Source organism: Macrobrachium nipponense, chromosome 2 (genome assembly GCF_015104395.2).
Source record: "Macrobrachium nipponense isolate FS-2020 chromosome 2, ASM1510439v2, whole genome shotgun sequence".
In the NCBI taxonomy this organism is placed as follows: domain Eukaryota; kingdom Metazoa; phylum Arthropoda; class Malacostraca; order Decapoda; family Palaemonidae; genus Macrobrachium; species Macrobrachium nipponense.
The window spans coordinates 113,984,393-114,007,583 of record NC_087201.1 but is presented as its reverse complement, the minus strand read 5'-3'; the positions used below and the strand labels follow the sequence as shown (position 1 = coordinate 114,007,583).

The 23,191-nt window shown below is 35.9% G+C and overlaps 1 protein-coding gene across 1 annotated transcript in view; it reads right to left on the bottom strand.

Moving 5' to 3' along the window:
- Nucleotides 1-23,191, bottom strand: part of LOC135220917 (transcriptional regulator ATRX-like) — a 507,237-nt gene that overhangs the window by 119,458 nt on the left and 364,588 nt on the right. Inside the window, 1 exon segment of the mRNA XM_064258551.1 lies at nt 18,709-18,889. Coding sequence (XP_064114621.1) covers nt 18,709-18,889 — 181 coding nt within the window.

The window sequence follows — 23,191 nt, the reverse complement described above, 5'->3', positions numbered from 1 at the left end:
CGTCGTAACCCTGGAAATAATTTCTAATGAATATAATTGAAAAGTGTTGTAACCTTGGAACGTCGTAAGCCGAGACCGTCGTAACCCGGGGACTGCCTGTATATATATATACAGGCGGCCCGCGATTAACGGCGCAATCGCTCAGTGGCAAATCGGTTTTATGGCTGTCGTCAAAAGTATTCATGAAAAAAATAAGGCATTTTTACGGCACAATTTTCAGTCAACAGCGCCGCTAGCGCCATTGTCTAACGAGTTCATACATTTGTAGAAATGCCGTTCAAACCATAAAGGTTATGCAAATTATATTAACAAACTTTATGGAGAGTTATTACATAGGTATTAGGGTAAAATGTATGCCTCTGACACTGTTCTATGCCGAAAATATAGTTACATAAGTGCAAATTTAGCTATGGATGTGTTGATTTAAAAATGTTCATGCTTTTATGTTTAAAATGTGTATGAAAATGTATTATGTATAGGGTATTTTTATTTCTGCACAGAAATATGATACGCTTTTGAAACTACGCTTCACACGTTATCAAATACAATGTTTTATCATGTTCTTTCTTTTGAGTGCCACCTGCCGCTCTTCCAAAATATCGAGTTAAAAAAAGGTGGAAATGATCATACTTTTGTTTAAAATGTGTATGGAAATGTATTACGAATAGGGTATATTTTATTTCTGTGCAGAAATATGATAAACAGGCAGCTTTTGAAACTGCCCTTCACGTTATCAAATACGATGTTTTTTTCATGTTCGTTCTTGTAAGCCACTGTCTGCTGCTCTTCCAAAAATAGAGAGTAAAAAACAGTGCAAATTTAGCGATCGATGTGTTGATTTTTTAAATGTTTATGCTTTTGTTTAAAATGTGTATGAAAATATATTACATATATGGTATTTTTATTTTTGTACATAAATATGATACAAATGAAAGCAGCCTTTGTAACTACGCTCCACGTTGTCAGGGGATGTCTTTTCATGTTCGTTCTTGTCCGCCACTGTTCCGAAAAATGCATGGTGTTCTTTTATTAATTATGCTTCTTTTCCATAATAACTTGGAAAAAGGTCATACATTAACTTCATTGTATCCAATAATATTGTATGTATTCTCATATTACTATATTATAAAATACTACAGCAAATCTAAGCCAGTATTCCGCGGAGCAGCCAATGTTGTGGTTTGAAATCAGCTGATGGCGAATACGAGTTTGTTTTGCCATATTTAACGCAATTCTGAGTGAATTCTCTTTCTTCTAGTTAGCATAAACGAATATCTAGATACATGCCTTATATGAGACAAGGTTATTTTTCCTAATACAACGTGTTTTTAAGTGGAAATATGAATTGAATATATCTCGTTGTGAATGTGAACTACTTTTTTTTTCGTTGACAGATTACGTTGGCGGCATGTTTATTGCATAAAAAATTACGTGATTCCGTTTGCAATTCTCCTTTATATCATCGTAATACGAACTTTACGTTATTTATCTTGTATCGGCGTGAAACCAACAGTGAAATGTGTTCTTTCAAGCACAGTAGTTTTGATTAAAATGATTTTATCTCAATTTTATCTACGGTTGTGTTTGATTGCATACGTTTACTGGATTTATCCTTGTTGCCGATGTACGATAATAGTCATTAGCAGCTTGAAGTTTTCTCAGCTTCAGTTATAACTAGGTTTAAATTTAACAGTGTATTTCCCGATTTATTCTTGAATCCATATTGATCTTTGATCTATAGCGAATAAAGTTATTACATCAAGATATCTCGGTTCTATTCTACATAACGCCATTTATAACAACTACGGTAATAGTGTAATGTAGTACGATGATTGAAATACAAGCCAAATGGATGTTATCCAATTCGGTTGTACTTAAAAAAAAAATTTAAAAAAAAAACTTCGTTTCTCGTTTGATTGTTCATGGCTGTCACACGTTCATGCAACGAGTATACAGTAGGGCCTCAATAATCGCGGGGGATAGGGCCCAAAACCCCCCCTGTGATAAGTAAATACTACCCGTGTTATCCTGGTAACCCCGCTAAAAATTGCTTTAAACTGCCTACTTTATTAATTAACCCACCCAAGACCACTATTTCAGTGTTTATAACTGCCTACTTCAGTTCAAGCACCAAATATGTCTTCAACTATCACCTTAAACTAAATTCAAGACAGTTTCAAAGTTATTCTTTCCTATCTTCAATTTCCCCTTCATCAGATCAGCAAACAAAAGTATATTACCTAACAATTCCTTTCTATTTTCATGATTTGGCTGCTGCACCAAACTAAAAGTACATAGTACAGGCGGTTCCCGGGTTACGGCAGGGGTTCCGTTCTTGAGACGTCGTAAGCCGAAAATCGTCGTAAGCCGGAACATCGTCAAAAATCCTAAGAAAACCTTACTTTTAATGCTTTGGGTGCATTGAAAACTATGTAAACTGCATTCTTATGGCATTTTTCATTTAAAAAAAAACCTTCAAATATTGATTATTTTGCATTTCTGGTGTCATATTTCATCTCCCAGATGAGCGTTGTAGGCGTCGTAACCCTGGAACATGCTTCGTAACCTCGGAACCGGCTTAAACTAATAAAAAGTTATAAAAGAATCCTGGTTCTTGAAGGTAAAAACTATTGTAATCCTCTGGTGACACTACATTCTTGAAGTTTTATGTACAACCTGGAGTGATTTTGCCAAATCTTGAGGGCTACAAGAACAGCTGATTACTATTTTCGTATCATATAGACTAATTAAAGTAAACGTATCTTTAAATAGGCTTATATATTAGTATCAACAAAAACATTTCCTGCCATGAGTCAGAGGCCGTTTAATGAAACGAACACTTCTCTGTCCTATCTGTTCAGAAAATAAACGTTACGTCAATCCCCGAGACCATTGTTGCCAAAGCGTCTCTCTCTCTCTCTCTCTCTGATCAAATTACGTACTGGATCATGTCTCTCTTTGGATACTTCGATTTTGCCAAATCTTGAGGGCTACAAGAACAGTTGATTACTATTTCATATCATATAGACTAATTAAAGTAAACGTATCTTTAAAATAGGCTTATATTATTAGTATCAACAAAACATTTACTGGCATGAGTCAGAGGCCGTTTAACGAACGAACACTTCTCTGTCCTTAACTTGGAGCGTCGGAAGGCGCCTCTCTCTCTTCTCTTCTCTCTTCTCTCTCTCTCTCTCTCTCTCTCTCTCTCTCTCTCTCTCTCTCTCTCTCTCATATCAAATTACTGGATAATGTCTCTCTTTGGATACTTGGAATTTGCGTTGTAATCTAACCAGAAACTTCGTTTTGTTATTATTACTGGAAACAAGCAATGATTTTTTCATTATTTGCGCTTTTGGACTGTTATATGTAAACTTTGCGCACCGCAAGCTAGTATGTATTCATTCGCTCGGAAACTAGTTCCGCATATGAGGCGTCACTAAAAAACATAGAAAAATACGACATAAAAAGTGTCGAAAATCATCATAACCTCAAAAGTTTTGTTGTAATCTAACCAGAAACTTATTTTTATTAATATACTGTGCTAAACTATAAAGGATTTTTATCATAGTATGCGTTTTTTAAAAGCGTCGTTAACTCGGAGTGTCGGAAGCGTCAGCGTCATAACCTCGGAACAAGTGTCGTAACCCAGGACGGATTTTTCCATTGAATATTTAAGAAAAAGCGTCGTAACCTCGGAACGTCGTAAGCCGGAACCGTCGTAACCCGGGGACCGCCTGTATATCTATTTTGTGAATGAACATATGTATTATAAAAAAAAACATGATTTACAGTAAAGATTACAGCACCCCACTATGATATTAATGTATAAACAGCAAAATACAGCAACAAAAATCTATTTTTGTCTTTTGTTTAAGTTTAGAATCAGCTGATGGACGTTTATTACCGAAAGAATTATTTTGGAAAACAATTTAGTTGCTAAAAGAAACAAATTTATTAATGGAATTATTATTATTTTTAACTTTGTACATAATAGTTTATAATATGATGCAGTAATTCATATTTCAGAGAGAGAGAGAGAGAGAGAGAGAGAGAGAGAGAGAGAGAGAGAGAGAGAGAGAGAGAGAGAGAGAGAGAGCCGGAGGCTGATGAGAGTTAGAGCTTTTTTTTGGGGATGAGAGTAACTGTTAAATAGCTTGAGAGAGCAGCTTGGGATGAGAGTAACTGTTGAATAGCTTGAGAGAGCAGCTTAGGATGAGAATACTGTTACTAGCTCTAGAATAACATAATGAAATTTGTATCTTAAATATTTTTATGGTAATAAGAAATGAAACATGGATAGTGATAAGATATTCTTTTGTATATTGTTATAATGTGATAATCATTGAGTCAACTATAAAAGTTGTATTGAAGCACAGTTTTGTAAATCACAGAATAATAGATCAGTATTATAGTTTTTTTCTGTAAGTGATAAGAGAGAGAGAGAGAGGATTTTGCTATTTACATTCATAGTATTTGAAAATTTGTAAATCAGTTGTATCCTAAAAATGTCATTTAGTCATGAAAAGAAGAATACACAGTCAATTAGTGAATCTTGCTCGTACCACAAGACTAGGTTTGGTGACGTAACGGTGGTCATAGGTATTTTTTTCGAGAATGAATATACATTTATAATAAAAAAAATAAGTTACTGTAATGCTTAGAGTACCATACTCGAATATTAATGAAATCACATCAAAATAAAGTAATCATTGCATGCTGTAAACATGAAAAGTGTATTTTTGTCTTTTGAAAAATGCATTCCCCAAGGAATTATTCCTTGAAGAGGCTTTTTATTATGAAGATATGCCAATAATATATAAGATATGCATTTTATTATGAATATATGACAATGATATATAAGGTAAAAATGGTTTTATTACATTTACGCTTCATCGCCGATCATAAACAACAATACGATAATCTATGTCAATTATCGTTTGTATGACTGCAGTGTTCAGAGAAGTTGATTATGTTATACCAAAACAATAATGAAGTTCAAATTGAAAATTGATGTTTTCCTAAATATCATTACTACTGTAATTACACTACTACTATTAATATTTCTAAAAGGTTAAGAATAACAAAGGTGCTGTTAAGTGTAACTCGATGTTTACATTTCTGCTGGCCGCTCAACTACAAGTTGATGTCAATGATGTGGAATTATTCCATGAATAGGCTATATATTATGAGGATATGCCAATAATATATAAGGTGAGAATGGTTTTATTACCTTTATTGTCAGTTAATATCATAATGTGAATCTGTTTATGCATTTGCTGGTTATCGGAACCGGACGAGGCTTAGCCTACAACGGACAACCCCTCGATGCTGCGATTCATGCCAGTGATAAAATCGGACTATCGTAAGGTGAATTATCGTAACTTAAACACTACAGCTACCTGTACACTGTATAAACCTTATTATATCTTTACATACTCTAGACACCCAAAGGATTAAAGCTATGCTTTTTTCACTTTGCAGTATTTTTAATGCTATCAATGTACTGTACAGTACTACTGTACAGTAAATTATATATAGTACTATACTGCATAATATAATATACTTATTGCGCCATTGTGGGATTACGGCGCCTTTGACTGGTCTAGAGTTTCGAAAGAAGGTATGCAGCGGCCGTAGGCCTTAAATTTGCTTAGCGTCGAAAATCACTTAGCATCGGCGACCAGGACTGGAACCCCTGCCGCTAACCGAGGGCCGCATATATATATATATATATATATATATATAATATATATATATATATATATATATATATATATATTTATATATATATATATATATATATCTCTATCTATCTATCTATCTATCTATTCTATCTATCTATCTATCTATCTTATCTATCTATCTATCTATCTATTATCTATCTATCTATCTATCTACTATCTTTATATATATATTATATATATATATATATATATATATATATATATATATATATATATATATATATATCTTAATATATATACAGTAGACCCTTGACTCACGAACACAATCCGTTCCTAGACCTTGGTCGTGTTCCAAATTGTTCGTGACTCGGAGCTAATTTCCCCATAAGGTTTAATGGGAATAATATTAATTGGTTCTCGACCCCTACGAACCAATATATATATGTATATTTTGCCTTATTTTACACAGATAATGTAAAAGTCAGTGTAAAAAACCTCAATATATCTAATAATATAATTTAAAATGGTAAACTAACACTATAAAAACGTTTGTAAAGTGAACACTTACTATGACTGGCGAGACTTCTGGCTTGACGGACAAGAGAAGAGGAGGGTGTGGGTGGGGAGGAGGTTATTGTGCGGAAGGAGACCCTCCCCCATCCAGGTCGGGGAGATCTCGTTCCGGAGATTCAACTCTTCTAGGTTTTTTTGGTGAACGTTTAATTACAAACTTATCCAATGTCTGTTGCCTTTTCCTTCCTTGCATAACTTTTCTGAAATGGCTCATTAAATTTTCATTGAGCATATTCACGATCCTGTTCGTAACAATTTTGTCCGGATGATACAATTCAAGGAAGCACTGGACATCATTCCACTTTTCCAATGCGTCTTTTATCACATCACTGCTGACATCTGTAACTTCCTCCCCAGCCTCCTCTTCGTCAGTTGATTTCTTTCTTTATTTCAACGGTTATCTTCCTCTGCACCCTCTTCTCACCATCACTCTTCACTTTCTTACTTTCACCACCACTCTTCACTTTCTTAGGGCCCATTATGAAGAAAATCACAAGTTTTAGCGCAAAAAATGCTAAGCGAATTGACGAACGTCTTGTACACAATGAGATGAGACAAAGAGCAATGCGTGGGTGACGCCGTGCGTGGGCGGCTGGATGGCTGTTCCCATGGCAACTCAAACGCTCTCACGTGTGCTGGGCGATTTCGCGCATTTTTCAAATGTTTGTGTCTAAAAATTAGTTTGTGAAACAAAGTGAATTGTTATTTTCCAGAAATTTCCAGCATTTTTCAAATGTTCATGTCTCAAAATTAGTTCATGACCCAAACAGAATTTTTATTTTCCGCATTTTTTTTTGTTCGTATCTCAAAGTTAGTTCGTAGGTCAAGGGTGAAATTTTACCTATAATTTTGGTCGGGGAGGGTCGAGTTGTACGTGGGTCAATGCTTTCGTGAGTCAAGGGTCTACTGTATCTATCTATATATATATATATATATATATATATATATATATATATATATATATATATATTATATATATATATATATATATATATCTATCTATCTATCTATCTATCTATCTATCTATCTATCATCTATCTATCTATCTATCTATCTATCTATCTATATATCTATCTATCTATCTATCTATATCTATATATATATATATTATATATATATATATATATATATATTATATATTTATAATTATACACACACAGGCAGTCCCCGCCTTACGACGTTCCAAGGTTACGACGGGTTTCCTTAAATATTCATTGAAAAATCCGCCGGGTTACGACGTTTGCTCCGACGTTACAACGCTGACGCTTCCAACGCTCCGAGTTCACAACGCTTTTAAAAAACGCATACTATGATAAAAATCCTTTATAGTTTAGCACAGTATATTAATAAAATTAAGTTTCTGCTTAGATTACAACAAAAATTTTGAGGTTATGATGATTTTCAACACTTTTTATGTCGTATCATACGCGAAATAGTTTCCAAGCGAATGGATACTAGCTTATGATGTTCCAAGTTTACAACAGTTTTCAATATAATGCATACTATATAAAAATAATCATTCTTGTTTACAGTAATAATAAAAAACTAAGTTTGTGGTTAGATTACAACACAAATTCAAATGTCACAACGTATTTCGATGCTTTTTAGTGACGCCTCATATGCGGAACTAGTTTCCGAGCGAATGAACACTAGCTTTCGACGCGCAAAGTTAATAACGGTATTCAAAAGCGCATATATATGAAAAAATCCTTGTTTGTTTCCAGTAATAATAAAAAAATAAGTTTCTGGTTAGATTACAACACACATTCAAAGGTTACGAAAGTTTTTTATGCTTTTTAACGATACCTCATACGCAGAACTAGTTTCTGAGCGGAGGGCGCATAAATTAATTTACGCTATTAACTGTAAGGTAAATTGACTGGACAACGACCTAGCAGGGTCGAGGACACTGTGCAGCGTAACAATACCAAACAACGCCATTTCAATCGCGTGGTTGCCTTCATTTCGCTAGGTTGTGTCTTGCTACGTTGCTGAATTTTTAGCATTTTTCGTGCCTTTACTATGGCTCCCAAACGGCAGAGTACTTCCTCCGATGATAGTTCATCCAAGAAGAGGAAGGTCATCACCATGGAGGTAAAGTATGACATCGTTAAAACGTTCTGAGAAGGGAGAGACCAACACCGAGATAGGTCGTGCTTTGGGCCTTAGCAGGACGACGTTGGTAACCATAGTGAAGGATAAGGAACGCATTCTCAAGCACGTTAAGGATGCTGCACTGATGAAGGCAACGGTGATTAACGTGAAGCAACGTAGCCAGAGCATTGTGGAAATGGAGAAGTTGCTGATGATCTGGCTGGAGGACCAGAACCAGCGACGTGTTCCAGTGAGCCTAAGTGTGATCCAGGAGAAGGCTAGAGAGCTGCATGAGGCAGTAATGAAAAAGTATGGAGAAGGCAGTGCTAGTGGTGAATTTTCCGCGAGTAGAGGTTGGTTTAACCGTTTTAAGGCTCGTGCAAATTTGCATAATGTGAAGCTGCTAGTGCTGATAGCGAAGCAGCAGAAAGTTTTCCTAGTGGTTTGGCTGAAATAATTAAGGATGGTGGTTACACGGCTGAACCAAGTTTTTAATGTAGATTTGAGGGAACTGTCTTATTTTTGGAAAAGAATGCCCAACCGTACGTACCTTTCCAAGGAGGAGAAGTCAGCACCTGGCCATAAAGCTGGTAAGGAGCGACTGACTTTACTCTTTGGAGCCAATGCAAGTGGCGACTTGAAACTAAAGCCCTTGCTGGTGTATTTGGCCGAGAATCTCTGAGGGCTTTCAAAGGCATTTTCATGAGTCAACTTCTTGTCATTTGGAAGTCGAACATGAAGGCTTGGGTTACCTTGATGGTCTTCGAAGATTGGTTCAATGACCATTTCGTGCCAGCAGTGGAACGGTATTTGTCTTCGAAGGGTCTGCCTTTTAAGGTGCTTTTATTTTTGGACAATGCCCCTGGTCACCCTTCAAATTTGAGCAACATGCACCCTAATGTGAAGGTGGTGTACCTTCCAACAAATACAACATCGCTGATACAGCCGATGGACCAGGGAGTAATTGCTAACTTTAAGGCTTGCTACCTTAGAAGGACAATACGTTCTGCTATGAGGGCCATCAAAGGTAACAAGGAGTTGACTCTGAAACAGTTTTGGAAGGGCTACAACATTGCTGATGCAGTCAGGAACATTCCAAGTGCTTGGGACGAGGTGAAGACGACCACTTTAAATGGGGCCTGGAAGAAACTGTGTCCACAGTTTGTGCACAGTTTTGAAGGCTTTGACCAGGCAGAAGACATCGAGACTGTGACGAGGAAAATCGTAGGCTAAGCAAGAGGGCTGAAAACTAGATCTGGAAGCTGACAATGTTACAGAGCTGCTTGCATCCCATGGAGAGGAATTGTCAGCAGAGGACCTCCTTGAGCTGGAGCAGCAGATGATTGAGGAGGAGTTAGAGGTACCAGACCCAAAACCGAGGTCATTAACTGTCCAAAGGTCTTTGTCAGAGGGTTTTACTCATCTGGAGAGAGCCTTGGCTTCTTTTGAGGGAGAAGACCCTAACGTTGCCAGGTTTGACAAAATCCGGAGAGGGATCATGGATTTGGTAACTTTCTACAAGGAGACCCTGAAGGAAATGCAGGTAAAGAAGTGTGCAGTCTAGGCTTGACACTTTCTTCCACAAGTCTCCAGTACCACCCCTCCCACTCCTAGCCCTGGTAAGGAATTCTGAACTCTTTTACTAATTTATTTTGTTTACATACTGTAATATAAAATGTGTTAATTTTTTAATGTACATATACTAAGTGTCTTCATTAATTTTCATCATTTGTATTTTATTGCAGAAGTGGTGACAATTCCAGATCCCCCTGTACTACCTGGACCCTCTGTAGCAGCCAGTCCACCTCTAGCAGGTAAGAAATTTCATTTTTCTCATTTTCATGTTGGAAATTGTTTACTACATTATGACATACATACTATGTACACTACTACAATGTGTTTGATGTTGCATTACCTAATATTTTTCTTTATGTATCATTCCAGACCCCTTTGATAGTGAGGATGACCCAGATGACCCTGAGCCTTTCCATGGTTTTGATGTCTCGCCCTATTCATCAGGTAAGGAATCCTTAACAATTTTTTAAAATGTATTATAAATTGCTAATAGAAATTATATAAAAAGTGTACATATGTACACTAAGTACTACTACATCCACCTTATTATGTACCCTATCATTCTTTCCAGATCTAGATGTAGCCTCTTCAGAGCCCAAATCAGTTGATACAACAACAATGACCTCTCCAACTCCATCAGGTAAAAAAATTCTTCATTTTTTTAATTGTACAAATGCCAAACAGTAAATAATAGTACATATACCTATTGTGTGCAGTACTTAATACTATTATCATTTTTATTTTTTATCATTCCAGACTCCCAAGCACCTGCAAGTTCCACTCCATAGCCAGCCACTCTCATCTGCCATATGCCCATCCCAGCAAGCAAGCCAACCACTAGAATTTGGTAAGGAAACTTTTTTATGAATGTTTATACATTTTATTACATGTGTAATATATTATACTATGTACTACATACATAGTGTACTACTTTACTAATCATCATAAACCAGACCTCTACATAGCCTACATCTCTTCATTTTACTAAAGGTAAGGAATTCTCAACTGTTTTTAATGTGTATAAATTGTTAATTAGGGAACAGTACATTTTGTACTTAAGTGGTTACATACTGTCCTTTAATATTCTATATCATTCCAGGCTACCCATCACCTTTTCAAGCTCTCTCATCCTAGCCTGTCATCTGTATAAAGCACACTGAAGTTAGGTATGGAATTCATCTTTTTTTAGTTTTTACTGTACCTAGTAATAAACATAGCTTTCTGAAATATACCTGAAATAATACATATAGAACTTCTATTACTGTACATACACATATGTACATATTACCCTGTAATTATCCTTATCATTGCAGGCTCCCTACACATGCATACTATCTCCATCTCCATCTCCCACAACCTAGCTAACAGCTTTGAGACTCGCTAAAAGTTGGTAAGTATGTAAGGAATTCCTAAGTAAGTTTTATACATGTTATATCTAATAAACCACTGTATGGTATACTGTATGTAACTTACTATGCATAGAGGACTTACTACACATGTACAGTACTATTAATAATAATTTTTTGTACATTCCAGAATCCCAGAACCCCCTGAAGGATGTAGGCTATGTGGCCACAAAAAACTTGTCCAGGTTACATAACACGACAACTTTAAACTAAAAGTAAGGAATTACATACATTCACTCTTTTAACTCTTGATATACTCTAATTTACATATTGCATTCAGGACTTTGTGTAGTATTTTGTACTAATTGTGTACTTTTACCTTCCAGAACCACCATTTTTGGAGTGAAAATAACTCCCAGGTTGTACATAAAAACTTCAGGAACCACATGTAGTGTACCCAAAAGGATTACAAGTAAGATTTTTATAACTTTTTTTTATTAGTTTAGTACATTTTTCCGACGTCGTTCTGGCTTACGACTATTTTCGGGTTACGACGCGTCTCAAGAACGGAACCCCCGTCGTAACCCAGGGACTGCTTGTGTATATATATATATATATATCATATATATATATATCATATATATATATATATATATATATATATATATATATATATATATATATATATATATATTCTATATATATATATACACGTGTGTGTGTGTGTGTGTGTGTATATATATATATATATATATATATATATATATATATATATATATATATATATATATATATATATATAGTCCAAAACATTTAGGCAACAGGTGCAATATTTTGTAATGTAATTGTACAGTAATATATATTTTAAAATTACCTTACAACAAAGGAAAATGTTAATATTCGTTAAAATTTACACCCAGTGCATTACAGTATGCGTAGATGTGCACACTTATGTAGGCCAAGAAAAAGTAGAATGATATGGGATACTTAGAGTAACAGTTGTAGGCTAGGTACTTTAACTTTTACATGGCAAATTAATATTAGGATGTACTGGATGATAGACTGAGGTATATTTTTGTTTGGACTGTCAAGTTTGGCAATGAACTGTTAAAATAGGCAGTTATAAGCATTTTAGTTGTGTATGAAGCCTACTTAAAAGTAATAGTAGATGCAAGATTACTTCGGGTGTTTTGGGGTGTATTTTTGCTTCATATATTAAACGGTTTATTATGATAATTTATTTAATGTATATTTTTGTTTGAACTATAAAATTAAGCAGTGAAATGTTAAAAAAAGGCAGTTGTAAGCATTTTAGTTTAAGGAGTACAAGGTATTTGGCAGTTGTTGCATTTAAGCAGGTTTTGAACCTATTCCCGCGTAAAATGGGGGAGCACTGTATTACCTAGCCATATCAAACCTCCCCACCCCCAAAACTCCTTGTTTGGCTACCAATCTTCTTTTCTCTGAGCTTACTACCTAGACATGAAGCAATCAGAACTATCAAACGCTTCATCAAAATCATAATATATATAATGTTGAGTTTACTACCTAATTAGAAATCACTATAACTCATATTTTTGCTGGATTCACAATCACCCATTGACATTGATTACCTTGAAAATCAGTGTAAACCTACACTACAGTTTTACAGTATTTGCTATTTCGAATGTTGATCAAAGACACAAAAATCATGCTTAACATTTACAAATTACCATTAAGCTTCTTTATACCTAGAATGTTAAATGACTAAAACAGCTGCAATGACTAAAACAGCTGCAAATGACAAAACGCTGCATCATATACAGAAAATATCGTTATCTAGATGATTGAACTATGGCATTAATCTAAATTTCTGAGATTTTTCCTTATGTGACTGAAGCCACGGAAATTCTATCACAAAAAACAAGCTTTTAAGGGAGCTATTAAAATATATTAAAACCATTAATCAAATATAAAAACTCCACTTAAATTTATAACATTTTTTCTTAAATCAATATACAGTAGCACCTCAGGATACGAAATTAATTCGTTCCAAAGTGGCTTTCGTAACCTGATTTTATCATATCTTGAACAACATTTTACATGTAAATTGCCTAATTCGTTCCAAGCCCTACAAAAACACCCCAGTAACTTTTATAATAAAGCTAAATTGACCAATAAACAATGAAATACAACAATTTGGACCATTCAATACCTAACTTAAACTACATATACTACTAATATGTACTACATACCTGTAAATAAAGTGTATTAGTGTACATGGTACAAGAAATACTGTACGTACATACGTATGTATGTAGTAAAATGTGGAACCTTACCTTTCGAGTGAAGCGATCTCCGAAAGTGGCGACAGAGGAGGAGGACAAACATGGCAGAAAACTTGAACACTTAAACTTTACCGAAATGCATTAAAAATGACAGGAAACATTATTAACCCTGTAACGCCGATTGGATGTATTAAACATCGATATAAATTGTCTGTTGGGTGCCGATTGGACGTATATACGTCGATATAAATTTTTTTTTTAAATTCGCGGAAAAATAGTTATAGGCCTACTAGGCAAAAAAATTTTGAATCATGGCGCCATGGGGGATGCTGGAGATCTCACGATCAAGGCATTGTTTTGTTTACAATCGTTACCTAGGAGAGCAAGCGTGAATTTCTCTCTCCTTGCACTAAAAAGCATCAGCGACACATCTCAGAAATTATTTTGTCACGTTTTGACATAATTTTTGACACCATTTCATATTAGCCGTTACATGGATTATTATATATGAAAATGTGCGCAATTTCATGTAGAATACAACAAAACACAACGCATGGTTGTAGCTTTTATAATTTTGAAATATTTTCATATAAATAACGATAAGTGCCAAAATTTCAACCTTCCGTCAACTTTGACTACCGAAATGGTAAAAAAACGCAATTGTAATATAAACTCTTATATTCTAGTAATATTCAATCATTTACCTTTATTTTGCAACACATTGGAAGTCTCTAGCACAATATTTTGATTTATGGTGAATTTATGAAAATAACTTTTTCCTTATGTCCACGCGGTAACTCTTCCGAAAAAATCATAAATTTTTTCGTCGGATTGTCGTAATGTTTGCACCATTTTAAATTAGCCGTTACATAAAGTTTTATATATGGAAATGTGTGCAATTTCATGTAGAATACAACAATAAACAACCTATGGTTTGTAGCTTTCATCAGTTTTGAAATATTTTTCATATAAATAACGATAAGTGCAAAAATTTCAACCTTCGTCAACTTTGACTCAACCGAAATGGTTAAAAAACGCAATTGTAAGCTAAAACTCTTACATTCTAGTAATATTCAATCATTTACCTACATTTTGCAATGAACGGGAAGTCTCTAGCACAATATTTTGATTTATGGTGAATTTTTGAAAACATCTTTTTTATGTCTGCACGTTACGAATTCATGCATCATTTTGTGATAATATTTTGTCTGTGTTGCCTTGATGGTTTTACAATGTGTTACATACCAAAATGATCGCAATTTAGTGTACAATACATCGAAAAAAAGTAAAACTCTGTTAGCTTTAACCGTTAAGCTTACAGCGTGATTTGTATACAATTATACCACTTTTTTTTCGTGCTGTCATATATCCCAATATTTATATATGATATTGATATTTTTTTTAATTTCTGATGGCAATGATAAAAAAAGGAGCCATAAATGAACTCTTAATCTTGAAAACTAAGCGTGCTGTGATTTAAAAAAAAAAAACATTTTTTCCGCTTTGGCGCACACTCACGAATGCCGCCGACATACGGGAGACGATTTTTAAAATACCGCTTCGGCGTTTAAGGGTTAACACTAAACTTTACAAAACATATTAACAAATGGAAGAAAACGTTAACACTTAACTTTACAAAAAACTTAAAACTAATTTTTATTTTTTCTTTTTTCTGTTTATTTTTTACCTTTTTTATACTTTCAATTTCTTCACCACTTTCAACTTTCTATTTTTTCGTATCACTTGGATCTTCCTGTTTGCTTACTCCTACTAAAGACCTCTTTAAAAAATAACTATCCAAGGAAGATTACTTCTGCCTGCTTTTGACAATGTTCCTGAAACGACTCAGGCAAACGTTATCGAACTGCACAGCATAGGACCGTGTAAACTTTTTCGGGGCGTCCCTTTTCTACAAATGGTTGCGCCTTATGAAAAGCATCTAGAGCATCCTTAACTTCTGCCATTGTCATAGGGCCGTCGTCCTCCTCCTTGCTGCTGCTAGAGAACTCTTCTTGAACGACGTTATGGCGGGATCACAACTTATGAGAAAGCAGCAAATCTCCCCCACATAAACTTAATCTGTCTGGCTACCAAACCCACCCTCAATCACACTTTCCTCTTTACACTACAAAATACAGCAGGACAATTGACCCATACCTACATACAGAACAAAAAAAACACAAACAGGTACTCACCTCTGGCTTCTGATACTTAGGGCTAGGCTGTGCTGTCCACTGGATATAGGCTATAGGCTAGTTGACACACAACCACCGCCGACAACCAAACACAACCCAACCCCCCACCCTCTTCAACTTCACCAAAACCATAGACACACGCACAAAAACCTTACAACACCAAAATCAATCAAATACCACAAAATCAACTAACAACCAACGTACAAATGCTGCCAAACCAACTCTGCAAAATCACTAACTGCCTTGCTTCTTCCGACTCTCGTAAACAAGACTTCCACGATTCCTACAGAGCGCCACAACCAGACATCTTCCGACCGCCATTTAACCACTCCCATTCATTCTTCCACCAATCTCTCTCTCTCTCACACACAACCTTTGGAGATGTTGTCAAATATAAACTATCATTACTCCTCCATAACGTTATGTTGCATGGCCTCCAGCTCCTTCAGGTCATCCGTCATAAGCGCCTCTTGGTACTCCTCGAGAAGGTCATTGATGTAATCCTCGTTGACGACCAGCCCCATGGACTTGCCGAGTGCAACAATCTCGTCAAGATCTGGTTGCAAAACAGTTTCAGGATTACCAACTGTTTCTGAATCTGCATCAGCTTCGCCCACATCAAATCCCTCGAAGTCTCGGGCAGATATGGCATCAGGCCAGTTTCCTCCACGAAGAACTCAAGGTTTGCCTCGAAACCTCCTGCCAAGCTTGATCGATGAGTCAGATGCATATCATGATATCAAAATGCTCCTTCCAAAATTCACGCAAGGTGAGGTTTGTGGTTTGTTATTAAAACATCTCTTGAAAAGATGTTTCGTATACAGCTTCTTGAAGTTCAATATCACTTGCTGGTCCATGGGCTGGAGGAGAGGGGTGGTGTTAGGCGGAAGATAAAGAACCTTGATAAAAGAAAAGATACGGGTGAGCAGGGGCTTGATTGCCAATACCAGCAGACAATTCATAAGGAGGCACTTCTCTTCCAAGAATTTCTTCACTGTCGGGCCCAAACAAGAATTTACCCACTCTGTGAACAAAGGTCTCGTTACCCAGGCTTTCACATTAGCCCTCCACATCACTGGAAGCTTCTCCTTTAGCACTCTGTGGGGCTTGAAGGCTCGAGGAGTCTCCGAATGATAGACAAGTAGGGGCTTCACCTTGCAATCCCCAATGGCGTTCGAACAAAGTGCGAGCATAAGTCTGTCTTTCATAGGCTTATGCCCAGGTAGCTTCTTCTCTCCTGCGTGATGTACGTCCGACGAGGCATTTTTTTCCAAAAAAGGTCAGTCTCATCACAGTTGAAGACTTGCTGAGAACTGTAGCCTTCGTTGATCGTCATCTTGTCGAATGTCTTAATAAAGGGTTTGGCCGCTTTCGTGTCCGAGCTGGCCGCCTCCCCATGCCGCACCACCGAATGGATGCCAGTTCGTTTCCGAATTTTTCAAACCACTCAAGGGAAGCCTTGAAGTCTGGGGTTGGCGTCAATGTCCCTTCTGCTCCGTCGTCTTCGGCCTGGGCAATCAAATCGCTGAAAATAGCACTGGCCTTGTGGCAGATTGCCGTTCCGGTTATCGTATCGCCAGCGATTTCTTTGTCTTTTATCCATACAAGAAGCAGTCTCTCCATCTCATAGTGCACGTGGCTCCTCTTGTTGGACAAAATAGTCACGCCCTTTGAAAGTGTAGCTGCTTTGATGGCTTCCCTCTGCTTAAGTAAAGTACCTATCGTCGACGGATTTTGGCCGTATTCCTTAGCAATCACACTCAACCGCATGGCAGCCTCATACTTCTTGATAATCTCCATCTTTGTCTCCATAGAAAGCATCCTCTTCTTTCTGTGAACTTCAGCAACTTTCTTGGGACCAATGACTATACATACGTAATTAAGTTCTCACACAACACGATAAAGTACAAAGCGAAATCACTAACACGAATTTATGTAACAAACTAAATCGTATATGAACGAATGAATTCGGTGTGCATACGATAACGATGCTGCTACCGAGTGGCCGAAGAATGCCTTTATGTAGAGCATGATGGGGTAGATGCTGACAATAGGAGAGGAGGATCTTAACGGCGGTGACTAGCATCATGGAACCAATGAGAGAGCGGAGGATGGTGGCGAGTCTACTTAGTTGGCGGCGCGCTAGTTTTAAAATTGTTCTTTGTGGTCCGGGCGAATCTCGGGACTTCACAGCAACAACCTTTCGTAACCTGAATTATTTTCGTATACAGAGGCAAAAAAATCTTTGTATTTGCTTTCATAATTTGAATTTTTCGTAAGTTGGAACTTTCGTATGTCATGGTTCCACTGTACAGTATTTCAAATTTTTTTATTTACTTTTAGCTGACACCGGATGACCAAGTGTGTGTAAGAGGGAAACTATCTGTTTTAGCATCTGGATACTTTATACAATTTTAATTTAAGTATAAATAATTATGGAAATGAAGAACAAATGCTTCCAATGTAAAACTTTGATTTTGGTCTAATACAATGTCCAAACTAAATTATACATCATAAACCAAACAATTTACAAAGTGAAGATGGCAATCAAATGTTAAAATAATTACTGTAGGGAATGATCATCTTGCAAACAAAATGACAAACCCTTTTTATATTTATATATAATGAATGCTAGTCTAGTTTGCAGGGAAGAATTTAACCTGATAGACAAAATGAAAAATGGAAATCTTTTATATATGGAATAACCTCTATATCAGTAAAAATTATTAACAAAGAAAGAAAGATGTCTGAAACTTTGGATATTACTTTTTATCTACTGTCATATACCTGTATAAAAGCAGCACCATAAATCAATGGGTACCTGACATAAATCATTGGGTACCTGACATTACTGAAAAAAAAGAAGAAGTAAAACACACTTAAAATAAATCTGCTGATTAACATGTTAGTACAAAAGGCAAAAGGCTTGTGGCATCAACATGTTACTTACAGATAAAAATGATTCTCTTACCTGGTTCACCTGCTTCCTCTTTATTTACTTCATCTGCATCATCATCATCATCATCATCATCATCGCCTCTTTTATTTTTCTTTTTTTTTCCTTTTCTTTTAGTTTTCTCATCATCTGATGATTCCTCACTTGTTGAATCATCACAAATGAAATCCTCCATATCATCATCATCATCCTGAAGCTGAAGAGAGAATAGTTCTCACCAAAAAACTACAAGCACATACATATAGGCAGTTAAGCTATATTCAAGACAACCTTGAGTACAAATTTATTTTCAAGCTTTTTAAAATAAATTTTACTGCTGCTTTTAACTTGGTTAATGAAGGTATCTCATTAAAATTTTGGAACATGGGTGTCATAAGCTATGTACTAGACCTCATTTAGTTTTTCAAAAGACTAGCACATTATTTTTAACCATTTTTAGGTCAACTAGATTTATCTTGTCTGGTGTCCTACACGGCAGTCTTCTGGGGCCTTTGTTTTTAATTCTCTACATGTAAAATGATTGCTGGTAATAAAACATAATACATCAAGAAGATGAAACAACTCTATTTAATTATATCCTGCCTATAAAGTGCATATAGGCAAAATGAAATTGTTGCTGGAATAAAGATCTGGAACATATCAATAAGTGGCTCAGACAGTGTGATATAAGATTTGAATCAAGAAATTAATGGATAGCCAATCTCGTAATATGACTTTACACTTATAATGATTATCCAATTTTGCCTGAAAGCTGTATTATGTAAAAATTCTAGCATAATAAGTATTAATGCAATCAGCTTTACATATTGCAGTTCCCCAATAATGCAGAAATACTGGCAAAAGAGGAACCAAAAGTATCTATGAAAGATGAAAGATTAAAATAACTAATTTTAATTATGAAATGCAATTATATAACCAACAATTGCATATACGTAAACGGACAGGAGTCCAGCAAATGCTACGTGAATGAAGCATCTCTTCTCTTCAATAACCATCTGGGCCCATATATTTGCTGCTAAGCCTGGATAAGAGTTGGTCTTGCCACCCAGAGACTACAGTAGTCTAAGGAAGGTTTGGACAATTCTCAGTGTCAAAAGTAGCCAAAAAGCCAAAGAAAGAAAATCGTTGACATACTATTGCTAACCAAATATCAAGCCACGAAACAATTTAGAATACTGAAGATGCTGTTGAACTCCATTGAGGCCAACTCTGGTGTGTAAAGGAGGAGCTCTGCCTTGATTTGACCTGGGCCTGCATCAAACCAAGTCTGGATCTACCCGTCTTGATCGTAGAGAATTGTCCCATCTCGGAGCCATCTCAAGACAAGAGATCTGACTTGGCTGAAGACAATGTCAGCATGAATAGAACAAAGTAAGCCCAACGATGCTTCCGTCTCTTTCTTGGGACCCACAAGGGCCTTGAGACCCGAAGGAAAATTTGAACTGGTAGCTGCAGTCTCTTCAGGTAGCTCTTTTGTATCTACAAGAAACAAAATGGAGAATCATTTGCATCCTTGTCGATTGAGTACTGGAGCATAGGACTGATAGAGGACCAGGCCTTTCTTGGGGATATAGTTCGACTGAAAGAGCAGGGACCTTCTTGATTGCGGTCCCATCCGCAAGAATGTGAGTGTGGACTATTAGATGACAGCCATGATTGAGTCCACGACCCGTAAGGAAAGTAGTCACGGCTACGTGAGTGAGACCATGGGCTTCTTGTCCTGAGAGAGGAATAGTCCTAATCAGCAGGACGTTCCCTCAGGTGTGATGTTGACGTAACAGGAGCACTGTTGTCCTTAACAGCCGTGGTCTTAACGGTTGTTTCTTGAGTAGTACAAGAGGAAAATGACGAAATGGAGGAGATTTCTCTTAAGACAGATGATGTACGACTGTGACCCTTGTAAGACTCACGGCATCCATGGCTTTGATACAGCTGAGATTAGCCAACCAAGACATAACTGAAGTAAATGAAAGGTTGGTCTTCCTTCCAGAGAAGGAGAGAGGAAAGGCATGCGAATCTTCTTGCAAGCAGAGGCAACGAAGTCCTCCTTCTCCAACACTTTGTGGCGAAAGGGAACAAACAGAAGATGAAGAAAATGACGACGATGACTTCCCGTGATGGAACAGCAAACTTCCTCTTATATTTCTTCTTTTTACCAAAACACTGCATCTGCTACAAGACTATGAAGATCAGTATCGAAACTGTCTAAATAACGAAAGCAAGGAATGTTACTAATCCCAGGCCATTTTCTCTAAGGCAAAGCTTTCTTAGAGGAGTCAAGCATTCATCTCTAAAACAAATACAAACAGACAAACACAAATATAATGCAGAATCACACAACAACAAAAAAGAAATGAAAACTGGAACACCAAGGCATAGTGGACAGGGCAGGATGTGCTCAATAAACCAGGTTCTATGTGAGATAGGGTAGCACACGTCTTACGAGGAAGACAGTTAAGAGATGACTGGTACATCATGTTGCAAAAGAGGGGAAGAGATGTCAGCTTACTTAACCCTTAGACGCCTAAGGAGTATAATAAAAATCGTCTCCTGTAAGCCTAAAGGGTCTCGGAGTGAGCGCCGAAGCGGATAAAATATTTTTTTCAAAAAATCACAGCACGCTTAGTTTTCAAGATTAAGAGTTCATTTTTGGCTCCTTTTTTTGTCATTGCCTGAATTTTAGTATGCAACCATCAGAAATGAAAAAAATATCATTATCATATATAAATAATGCGATATATGATAGCACGAAAACAAAATTTCATATATAATTGTATTCAAATCGCGCTGTGAGCAAAACGGTTAAAGCTAATGAGTTAATTTTGTTTTCGTTGTATTGTACACTGAATTGCAATCATTTTGGTATATAAACACATTTGTAAAAACGATCAAAGCAACAAAGAGAAAAATATTATCACAAAATGATGCATGAATTCACCATAAATTAAATATTTTTGTAGATACTTCTAATTTGTTTCAAAATGAAGATAAATGATTGAATATCACTATACTGTAAGAGTTTCAGCTTACAAAAGCAGTTTTTGACCATTTCGGACAAGTTAAAGTTGACCGAATGTCGAATTTTTTTTATATGCAAATATTTCGAAAATGAGAAAAGCTACAACCTTCAATTATTTTTATTGTATTCTACATGAAATTGCACACATTTTCATACATAAAACTCTATGAAACGCCTAATATGAAACGGAGCAAATATTCCGAAAATGCGGCATACGCATTTCGGAGATTTGTGGTGGAGAATCCGCGAGTGGAGGGAAGGAAAGTTTTTTTTTTTTTTTTAAATTCACCATAAATCAAAATATTGTGCTAAAGACTTCGAATTTGTTTCAAAATGAAGATAAATGACTGAATATTACTAGACTGTAAGAGTTTTAGCTTACAATTACGTTTTTTGACCATTTCGGTAGTCAAAGTTGACCAAACGTGGTTTTTTTCTATTTATTGTGATTTATATGCAAATATTTCGATAATGAGAAAAGCTACAACCTTCAATTATTTTTGGTTGTATTCTACATAAAATTGCGCACATTTTCATACATAAAACTTTATGTAACGGCTAATTTAAAATGGTGCAAACATTATGACAATTGCACGTATGATTTTTTCGGAAGCGTAAGGAAAATGGTTTTTTTTTTTTTTTTTTTTTCATAAATTCACCATAAATCAAAATATTGTGCTAGAGACTTCCAATTTGTTGCTAAATTAAGGTAAATGATTGAATATTACTAGAATATAAGAGTTTTAGCTTACAATTGCATTTTTCGACCATTTCGGTAGAGTCAAAGTTGACCGAAGGTTGAAATTTTGGCACATCGTTATTTATATGAAAATATTTCAAAACTGATAAAAGCTACAATCATGAGTATTTTTTCGTTGTATTCTACATGAAAATGTGCACATTTTCACATATAATACTCCATGTAACGGGTAATTTAAAATGGTGCAAAAATTATGTCAAAGTGACGAAATAATTTCAGAGATGTGTCACTGGTACTTTTTAGTGCGATAAGATAGAAATTCGCGCTTGCGTGCCTTCGTAACAATTGTAAACAAAAACAACACCTTGTTCCGTGAACTTCCAGCATCCCCCAAGGCGCGTGATTCAAAAGTTTTTGCCTGGTAGGCCTATAAGTATTTTTCCGCGAATCTTTAAAAAAACTTTTTCATGTTAACGTAAATTACGTCCGATCGGCACCCAAAAGACAATTTCTCAACGTAAAATACGTTCAATAGGCGTTTAAAGGTTAATATCTTACAAGATAAGAACTAAAAGTAGAAACAATCTAAAAGTATGTTTATAGGAAAATACAATAGATTTCAGCATTTGTGGGGGGATGGTACCAGACACACCCCTACGATAGCTAAAATCTGCAAATACTTTAAACCATATAAAATACATAGAACTGCTTATTTTGATAAAAAAAAAAAAAATTATACCCAAGTATTTTTAATATGTTTTATCACAAAAAAAAATCAC